This window comes from Gekko japonicus, unplaced genomic scaffold, assembly GCF_001447785.1.
Source record: "Gekko japonicus isolate JY-2015 unplaced genomic scaffold, Gekko_japonicus_V1.1 scaffold815, whole genome shotgun sequence".
In the NCBI taxonomy this organism is placed as follows: domain Eukaryota; kingdom Metazoa; phylum Chordata; class Lepidosauria; order Squamata; family Gekkonidae; genus Gekko; species Gekko japonicus.
Window position 1 is genome coordinate 494,533 of NW_015161974.1, and position 10,672 is coordinate 505,204.

Genomic DNA, 10,672 nt, shown 5'->3' on the forward strand with positions numbered 1-10,672 from the left:
CAGGCCAAGGCTGTATTATGTCCATCTTCCTAGCAAATGTATTGTGGTAATCGGAATATATTTTCCCCCTGTATCCACGCCTTTTACATCATGGTGAAATCCATTTTAAAACCTTTTTTTAAAAAGCTTCTGTCTCTTTCGCTCTGCTTAAGCTTTAACCCCCTCAAGTGCCAGGAAGGTTCGCGAAACAGAGCGGGGCCTCTGCCTTCGGGTGGGCAGAGGGGCAGAGCAGTGGGGTTCCTGGAGTCCTGAGCAGGAGGAGAGCAGTGAGAGAACCTTCACTGCAGAGTTCTTTAGATGGAACCACATAGACTGTTGTGGAAAATTGTTCTACAGGAATTAAGTGGGGAAATGAAAGGAGAATAACTCCAGGGTATTAATTAACAAGACTTAGCAAGAAGCTGCTTCTGCCAAAAAAATGGGGGTAATTGTATTTTTTGCCAGTTAGCACTCCCAGCGTTTTTGCATTAAATTTTTTTAATACATTCACATAAAAATGTCAGAACTAGTTCAGCACTGACTTCCTTAAAATCTTCTGATGAACAGGAAGTCCCCAGGATGGTCTGGAAGGTGTTACAAGGCTAGAGAAATGTGGGCTCAGTACTTTTCAGCTTCAGGTCTGATCAGGCTGATACCAAGCAGATGTAGCAGTCAGGGCAAATGAGATTCCAGAAGGTCGGAGAGATCCAGGTTTTGACTTGTGCTTGGACAATGAACCCTATTGGTGCCCTAGGGCTACTCTCTCTGCCTCAGCCTAGCCTGCTGCACAGATCTCCTGTGAGTTGGGGAAAAACTGGGATATCCCCATGCACACACCACTACCTTGAGCTCTTGGGAAGAAAGATGGGCTATAAATGTGAGGAACTGAATGGGTACATGCATTTAACTGGAATGGCTGCATTCCTTTAGTGCCACATTACATGCTTAAAGCCTCACTAAAAGCTTACTCTTTTTTTCCTTCAAAGATTTTTAAAGCTAACCATCTACAGGATCAAATTAAAATTATAGAGAAACATCCAGAATCAATGCTCTCTTCTGATATGGGAGACAAAAAGGTAAGCCAATTACTTTTGCTTGTCATTAAAAACAACCGCCACCACCACCAACTGCTGCTTGCCCCCAAAAGACTGGTAGCCTTTCTCTTGCAGTCCAGTGGGTCGAATCCTGTGGAGCCATTCTGCTAGTGGAGGAGCTTTTGGACAGTGGAGGCAGCCTTCTCTTAGCACCCCAGAAAAGTCTCCTACTGCTGGTTGAAAGCACCCCACTAGCAGAATGGATCCACAGGGTCCAATCTGCTATGCTGAACAGAGCCTTTTACTACCAGTTTTAGCTGATATTCTTACCTGCAAAGTTAAGTACAAACAGCTGCTTTACATGAGTCTAACCAGGGGTCTTGTTGTAGAAAAAGAGCTGCCGGAGCTCATTAGCATAACTCATTAGCATAGCTGCTTTACATGAGTCTAACAAAGTCTGGTGACACAAACCAAGATAGGGATGCCAGCTTTCAGGTGGGACCAGGGGATCCCCTAGAATTACAGCTCATCTCCAGACTACAGAGATCAGTTCCCCTGGAGAAAATGGGTGCTTTGGAGGGTGGATACGGCATTGTGCTCCACTGAGGTTCCTGTTCTCCCCAAGCACAGTCTCCAAATCTCCAGGAGTTTCCCAACCTGTATCGGGCAACCCTGCCCCCCCATCCCCCGCTGGTGGCCGGGGGGGGGGGACCTGGCAACCCTAGACCGAGAAGTTGCAGTTGCCTTTTATTAGCTAACCCGCAAGGTTGTCGACATGAGATTAGCCCACAGAGGCATGCTAATCTGTCTTCTACATTTCTTATGTTTTTACATTTATGTTTTGCTTGGGTTGGAGAGACCAAGGTTTGAACTGCTGCATGGGCCTTGAAGCGTCCCAGTGCCCTTTTTATATTTTTGTCCCACCCATTCTCCAAAGAGTTCAGAGCAACATAGGTAGTCCTCTCTGGGACGCAGGCGAGAGTGAAACTGAAAGAGAGAATGACTGGCCTTTGGTCTTCCGCCTTGTTTCATAGCAGTGGGTTGGATCCAGCCGTTCTCATTTCCGGTGCTGTGTCCCATTTCTGAAGTCCAGCATTCATCGGCAGGAGGGAAAGCAGCTGGAAGGAGAGATCCCCCCGGGTCTCAACAGGCAGGCCAACATGACAGGCAGCCGTCAGCCAGCAGTTGGGGTCTTCAGACCTTTGCACATGTGGGAGCCCCCAACCGGCCCTCATGGCGATGCTGCCGCTCCACTTCCGTCCCTCTCCTCCACCTGGAGAAAATGGCTGCTTTGGAAGGTGGACTCTATGGCACTGTACCCTGTTGAAGTTCTTCCCCTCCCTCAACCCCCACCATCCTCAGGCTCCACCCCCAAATATCCAGGTATTTCCCAACCGGGAGCTGGCAACCATACAAAAAGCTGGTTGGATCCAATACAGGATGTGATAATTAAGGGCTGCTTTATACATACATGTGTGCATCACTTGCTGTGCAGTTCCTTCAGCGGATGGACATAACGCTTAACTGCATTTAGGGTTCCACTGGGCTGACTGCTCAGCACTTTCTGCTGTACAAGTAAGATACCGAGTTACTTGTATTGCTGATGCAAATAAGAAGGCCCTGATTGAGGAGTCCAAGCAAGCCCCTGCCAGTCTTGCTCTATCTTTCCTATGCCGATTCTCTTCCCCCCCCTTCTCTTCTGTCTCTAAGGTGTCTTTGTTAATTGGAGAGCCCTTTTTCTCCACAAGCCTCCTGCCGTGGCACAATTTATATTTCTGGTATGCCCGGTCTGCAGTCGCGAGCCACCTCACGAGCAACGCCACCATCTTCCCCCAGTCTGCTTCACTACATATGATGGTCGTGGAGTTCAAGGTAAAAAAGCTCTTATCTTTTTCTTCAAATCTGCATTCAAAATGGAGAGTATTCAGACACTGTGAGCTTAAAATTCTTACTGTGAACCTGTATGGAGAAGATTCAGATGCTGTGAGTTTGACTTTACAATAAAATAGCTTTGCCTGCAAGAAAAATAACAGCCTGGAAAAGGGGGGGGGGTTAGATCAAGGAGAAGGGGGTGTAGGAGGGAAAAGCTCACACTCCCCCCCCCCTACTGCTTCCCAGGCCTAATGTGCCCCCAGCCTTTGGGAGCCAATGAGGTGGCTCCTACCGTCTCTTGCAACTCCACTGAACAAGGTTTATTCATTGATTTGTTAAAATATTTATACCCCACTTTTCCTTTCAGCTCAAGTTTGCAGCTTCCCTCCAGCCTAAGGAGCTTCCTCCAAATTAGGTGGCTGTTCCGTAGAAGGAAGGGCCACATGAGAAGGAGAAAGGCTACTTAATGGATGGTTAAATCCACCCCAGTACATTCCAGGATTGTGTTATTCTGAACCAGCTAGTGCCAGTCAAAATTCAAGCGGCTAAATTTTGCACCAGTTTCAGTTCCTGGGATGACTTCAAGGGCAGCACCACTTGGAGTGTGTGTCAGTAGTCAATCCTTGAAGTTACATTTGGAAAAAAAAATTCTGTGCCTGATTGAATTGGGGGGGGGGGGATCCCCACTATGTACCAAATCTCACTACCTCACTCTTGTGGTTAGGTAGGTGACTTTCGAACACTGTCTCTTGATTTTAATGCTCCGACTCAAGGTGCTCACACCTCATTGGGGCCACTGCAACTGGGTCTGACTCCATCACTTCCGCTAGCCAGAAAGTTCCGCTGTTAAGGCACGGCTGCTCGTACTTCTGGAGATTTTCAGGCAAATTGCATGGATTATCTGCAGAAAGATGATAGCTGCAGCCCTTCAACTTTTTCAGTCAGCTTCCAGAAACGGCCTTCAGCCCATACCAGTTTTGCTTTTCTTGTTGCCCTACATGGGAATACCTGCACACTGTCTAGTTTCTCCCACAAATGGTTCCCTTTGTTAACGTGCAGCGGGCCAGTGTGGTGTAGTGGTTAAGAGTGTCGGACTAGTATCTGGAAGACCCAGGTTCAAATCCCCACTTGTGCTGTGGAAGCCCACTGAGCGACCTTGGGCCAGTCACCCATTCTCAGCCTAACCCACCTCGCAGGGTAGTTGTGAGGATAAGATGGAGGAGAGGAGAATTCTGAAAGCTGCTTTGGGTCCCTACTGGGGAGAAAGGGAGGGTATAAATGAATAAAATAAACACAAGTAGAATGTTTAGTGCAGTTTAATAGACATTTCGAAGAAGAGAGCTTTGCACCCACTTCTTTGCAGTCCATGCTTTCAACCTGCCGGCTTGCGTTCGAAGATTCTTTCCAGATATCACTCCATGTTATGCAATTGTCACTCCTACAAACACGGTTAAAAAGAGTTGCCCCAGGCAAAAAACAAAACTGCCATACTGGTCTTTTTCTTTTTTTAAAAGTAAAGTATACTTGGCATGGAGCTGCAGTGGCTCAAGTGGTTAAGACGCTGAACTGCATACCGGAAGGTCTGTAGTTCAGCAGTTCGAAACCCGAGTGCCGCATGACGGAGTAAGCTCCCATCTCTGGTCCCAGCTCCTGCCAACTTAGCAGTTTGAAAGCAATTTTTTTTAATTTTAATTTTTATTTGTTAGGATTTTTACCCCGCCCTCCCTGCAAAGTGGCTCAGGGCGGCTTACAAGGGGCAAAGCCCATATAAAACAGGATAAAAGCAATAAAAACATTAGTTACAATTAGTCACAACAACAATAATATTCAAATGAAAGCAGGATGGTCCCCGAAAATACACAATGATGGTAAAACAGTTCTCTGAGGATGATGTTGTCCTATAGCTGATCCCAAGGAAGAAATTGCAAGTAGATAAATAGGTACCGCTTTGGTGGGAAGGTAACAGCATTCTGTGCACCTTGGCATTTAGTCATACTAGCCACATGACCATAGAAACGTCTTCGGACAGCGCTAGCTCTTCGGCTTGGAAACAGAGATGAGCACCGCAACCCTAGAGTTGAATTCGACTGGCTTTTCAAGCAAGGGAAACCTTTACCTTTATCTATACTTGGCACATTGCTTTGGCAGAATGGTCTTTTTCTGTTACAGGCCTCTCACAAATTTTAGGCATGAAATTAGTCATGACAAAGCTAGGGGGAACATGAGGAACTGTTGGCGCAGGGGCGATAAACAGCTGGGAAATTCTCCCGTTCGAGTGGTCTCGTTCCCACGTTCTAGAAGTTCCTAAGCATGAGCAAGGGCAGTTTCTCCGCTCAGCAGTCTTTTCTCCCCTTTATCTGATTCTCACCTGCCCCGAACATTCCAAGCCTCCCAGCGTGTGCTCAGCTCTGCAGACCCTTTGTGTGTGAGAGCCGGTGGCGGGTGGGAAGATCTTCATCTTTTGGTTAATTTACAGGGTCATATTTTCCTGATTCCCACAGGTATGTAGAAACCCCTCTCTTACCACCGACTGCCCCGGCTCTGCTGCTTTGGCGATAAGCTCCTAGCCACCCAATTCATCGTCAGGCATAACGACCCTGCTGATGGCTCAGATCAGACTCTTGTGACATTCAGATTACGTCTGAAATGTTGGGAGGGAAATTCACTTGGCTTCTCCTTCCCTTAGGACTTGTGGAGAATACGCAGCCCATGCGGTACCTGCGAGGGGTTTGATGTTCGAATTATGGACGAGATGATCAAGGTAGGGGCACGCTGACTAAAACGTAGCTTTTGTTTTGGGGGAAAGCAGACATGTGTCTAATTCCAGCTCACATGAATAGTAACTGGCACATACACAGCAAGGAGGGACGATGCCTTTGGGCTGAGTGTTAGATCCTTGGGGTACCATCTTAATTGTGGCTTCACTGCTTTCCTCTACCCAAAGGACCTGGCTAGTTGGAACCAGAGGAGACCCCAGAGGCTTCTACGCTGTAGAGTCCTCTGTCACACCCATAGTGAGAGGAATGCCAGCTTGGCCTTTGCCCCGACCCACATTACTCCTTTGCAATGGCAGTGCAGGCCTTTCTTTCAATTGCCTGGCAGCCTTCCCAGCATCACGTGTGACGGTGTCCTTGCAACTGTTCCTGAGTCCTGGGATGCATTTTTTGTCTTTTCAAAGAGCACGCCTGCTCAGTTGGAAGTTGGGCCTTGGGCACAGCTGACCACCTTACCTGGAATTAAGAGACGTCCCAGAGGTCTATGTGATAATGCAGAGAGCTCTGGGGGGTCCTCCCAGTTGGTTTTCATAGGGGAGTTGGGCTCCAGCAAGCTTGGCTTGGCCAGTGATGCACTTCCAGCAAAGTCTCCTGGTGTGTAGTAGAGGGAGGGGCTATCTATAATACTTGGGGCCTGGGTTACAATGGGTTACAAGTTAATCATCCCCGGTGTAAAACCTTGCTTCTTTCATAAATATGCAGCTTAGGGTTTTTTGTTTATTGGTTTTGTTTGTTTTTTGCATGTTTTTCTTGCACAGAAGATTTTGATGTGGCTAAGTTTTACATTGCCACTCTTAAACAACTTGTAACATACAGAGTTGATCCAGCCATAAGCAACCAACTGCGGTTTGGCACAATGTGAACCAATGCCGTTCTTACACACTCCCATCTCCAGTTGCAGGTTTGGGGTTGATTAGTGACTCAGTGCAGAACCGGTTGATTCAGTGCAGAACCGGTTTGCCATTTCAGCTGAACTGGACAAACTGTGGCTTGCACTTCCATGCCAAACCGTGGCTTGCAAACCTAGGTTACAGGAGAAACCGAAACCATAGTTTGCTGATTCAGGTGAAACATCAAACTCTGGTTTATGCTAAGTTGGAAGTGGCTCATTTAATCATGATGTATGGGGGAGAAAAAAGGGAAAGGAGCAAAGGAGAGTGCAGAGACAGGCTCTTTCCCATTATGTGTGAACCAGTTCTTGTTTTAGTTCCGATTGAGTAATATCTTGTTCATGTAAGTGGCGCGCCGTGTGTTTGAAATCTTTACCAGTAGCCAGTGTACAATTCTCCCCCACCCCAAATGCTCTGCAGTTGCTCTTTGTAGAAGCTCGCAGCTTTCCATGGCTAGCTAACCACTTATTCTTTCATAATATTGATGAGCCGCCTCTCTGCCTGGAGGCACAGAGGCAATGTACGGTATAAATTCCCAGTAATAATGAATTAAAGTACTGAAATCTAATAACATAAAATAACAGTGGCCCATATATAACGTAAGAGAGTACGCAAATCTAGCAGTAAAGATGAAGAAACGTGAAAAATGCAGCAAATAACACCACAGCAGGTCAATTAAATGAAATCAATGGCAAAGTTTAGTGGTAAACAATAAAAAATGACAGACAAAAAACCCCTCACAATAGATGAAAGAGAGCATCAGCACCAGCACCATTACCTAAAATAACTAATCGCAAAGAGAAATTTTGTCCCTTTCATGGTAATAAAGCAATGCTTGCAAGCCCTCCTGCCTTCACGGCAAGAGACCGCAGGGCCAATTAACTTAATTGTAAAAATGTGGAGTTATTTTGAAAGTACCACTTAGGAATGTCTGGGATGACGAGTGTAATGAGTCACATTAGCAGCTGTGAGCTGCAGCCGAAAATGGCGTAAAAGGGAGAGAAAGAGTTGCAGAGGAACTGGTTTTAGCTGCTTAATTAGGAACAAAGAGTCTCTCCCCCCCCCACCCCCAGACATATATACTTGCCTGGAGCCAAAGCTTTGTATAGGGAACCCCAACCCCCATGGGTGGTCTCAGATAAACGCTGGCTCTGAACCCAGCAGAGACCTGGGCTGTTTTTGCACATTATTGACTTAAGTGACTTGCCCAAGGCCACCGGCTGTATCAGTGCTTCTTTCCTTGTCAGTCAGCCATCCACATGAGTTATGTGGCTGATAGGGGAGCTGTCTACATTGAAGCGGGTGACAAATTAGAAGTGGCGCTTGGAGGACAGAGAGCAGTGGAAATGCAGACAGAGATCAGGATGTTTAGCAATTGGCTTGCCAGAGACCTGCCCTTGGAACGGTTGCTCTGTTAACCGACCAGAATGAAATGCGGAGCTGCCAACAGCCTGGAGACAAAAAGTCCACTCCCTTTAACAGAGGCTTAATGGGATGTTATTGATCAGGTGATCTTGCTTCCCTTCACTCTGTGAAAAGCTTCCATGGCCTGTTTCCGCACAGTACACCTCTATTAAAGGGGTGGGGCATTTTCTTCTCCAGGCCTGTTGGCAACCCTGATGAAATGTGACCTGCAGCAAAACCAGGTCTTCTAATTTTGTGCCTCAGAAAGGCTCTTTTTAAATGTACTGTTTGGTCATCTTACTTAAACAGCGTAATGGATATACAATAACATTATGAAGTGGGAGAGAAGTACAGAGACTTGGAGGGTAGTTTAAAGGATGGAAAGTTAAGAGTGGAGCGATGGAGAAAGACCTTTAAGGCTTCGCATTTTGAGGAGAGGTAAAGGTTGAGTCACGAGCCGGAACACTCCAAAGGGCCTTCTGACTCTTTGGCCAACTAGCTCAAGGTTATTTTCTCTGACTGACAGCAGCTCTCTGGGGTATACTGGCAGCCCCTTTTTAATTGGTCGTGCCAGGAATTGAACCTGGGGCCTTCTGCACTCAAAGGAATTGCTCTCCAACCCCAACTGTGGCCCGTCCCTGTGAACTGTTCTTCATGTCCCTGGGGGCATCCAGATTTGAACTGATGACTTGTTGATCGGCAATCCAGTGCTGTAGCGCTGAGCTGTAATCCCTCAACACGGAGGGGTCTGCACCAGCAGTCTAGATGGCTAGGGGGCCAGTCCAATGGATGCTCTGTCCAGTTACGCATTGAGGTCGTACATGGAAAACGAGGTCAAGTCTTCTGTCTGTCAATGTGAAGAAGGAAAGGATCTATCTGTCTAGTGTATTACCTCGCTTTTTAGCTTAGGTTGTCTCTGTTGGTGTGGAGTAGATGTTAAAATCTCGTACTGTGTGAAGGAGAATTTTGGTAAACTGCTGGGCAGCTCAGCCCGTGAGTGCTTTCTGAGGATTAAAGGTCAGAACGCCAGACTATTTCCTGCAAGGCTTATTTCTCTGACCTCTTTTCTCTGGTAGAATTCTTTAGACTTCAGGGAATCAAGAGAAGCAGAGCCTCATCCGCTGTGGGAATACCCTTGCAAATCATTATCTGATCCTCTGGAGGTCTTGGCGTTTGACTTCAGAGAAACGGTGCCAGAGTGCTCCATCGGGAAGGAAGGCACTGTCAATCTGTTGAGGTGAGTGGCACAGAGAGAGGCCCAAGTGTACGGTTTTGTAATTCCTCCGTGAACACGCTTCTGAAAACGGTGCTGCCCCTGCGAAGCATTGTGGCCTGCGCCATGTCTTTGCTAGGTGGTCCTCTGCAACATATAATACTGATCAACCTATCTCAGAGAGTTATTTTAAGAATTGCAGCAAGATCATATACATGGCCTAGGACAGGGATGGCCAAACTGTGGCTTGGGAGCTGCATGCGGCTCTCTCACACATATTGTGCGACTCCCGGCAGGGCAGCTAGGGAAGCGAAGGTGAGGCATGCCTCCCCGGTTGGTCTTCCCTTCTCCTTGCTTTCTCTCCACCTCTCCCTCCCCCCATCTCCTTCCTTCCTTCCTTCCTTCCTTCCTTCCTTCCTTCCTTCCTTCCTTCCTTCCTTCCTTCCTTCCTCCCTCCCTCCCTCCCTCCCTCCCTCCCTCTTTAATGTTAATAAAAAGCAAATTTGCATATTTTTCAATAAAAATGTGTAGGTTATCTATTTGTTCATGCCTTGTGGCTCTCAAATATTTGACGTTTATTCTATGTGGCTCTTACGTTAAGCAAGTTTGGCCACCCCTGGCCTAGGAGGAACCTACTTGTCTAAAGAACAGGCTCTTCCCATACGTCCTCATGAGCCAGCGACAGACTTCAGGGGGCCACAACAGTGGATATTCCCCCACTTAAACTGGCCCACCTGGCATTAACCTGAATGCCCGGTTCCTTTAAGGGAGGTGGTTCCACAATCAAGGGGCCCCCACTTGAAAAGGCTGCCCCTCCGGTTGCTGCCCACTTAACCTCAAAGGACGGGGTCTCCTGGATCGGGGCTTTCTGCTGTTTTTCTTTTGAACTTACTGAGCAAGTTTGTAAGTTACGCTGGGAAAACAGGAGCATGAGATTTGGTGATGGAGCAAGATGGACGGAAAAGTTTAGAGGAACAACACATTCTTTACCCCTTTCAATTAAAAAAAATCTTTCGCGCATGGAATAGCTCGCTGTTCTTAATGCACAATGTATCAATTACATTACAACAATATGTCTGAATCGATTTATGAAGCTGTTAGTTCTTCCTCTCCAAATATAACCATCTGTTCCTGGCTGATCATTTCTTCCTGATACAGAACACCCATGTGTGGTGTTATTGTTCCGCTCGCTATAAAATATTGGAACATCCTGTGCAGCAAGGATCAATATTTGTCTGTACAATGATTCTTATTTAAACATCAAATGTAGGTGTATGTGTGTTTTGGAGACAGAATTATCTAACTAGCACCGGCAAGCAAGTTACATCTGTTACACACACACACACACACCCTCACAAGATGCGTAAATTAAAACCCAAATCAGAGATATTTAGCTTGTGATGCTTGTCATGTTGTCATGGGAAATAACCAGGCATTTCCCTGCAAGTCCAAAGCATTCCAGAAAGTACTCAAACGTACTCAGGTTGTCCCAGGTGGGTGTTTGAA

General features: G+C 46.8%; 1 protein-coding gene across 1 annotated transcript in view; it reads left to right on the plus strand.

Annotated features, from left to right (window-relative positions):
- PRMT7 (protein arginine methyltransferase 7) overlaps window positions 1-10,672 on the plus strand; it is a 40,385-nt gene that overhangs the window by 24,467 nt on the left and 5,246 nt on the right. The window contains exons 12-15 of the mRNA XM_015429715.1: window positions 966-1,055; window positions 2,724-2,885; window positions 5,572-5,646; window positions 9,030-9,190. Of these exons, the coding sequence (XP_015285201.1) occupies window positions 966-1,055; window positions 2,724-2,885; window positions 5,572-5,646; window positions 9,030-9,190 (488 nt within the window). The remainder of the gene's footprint in view (window positions 1-965; window positions 1,056-2,723; window positions 2,886-5,571; window positions 5,647-9,029; window positions 9,191-10,672) is intronic.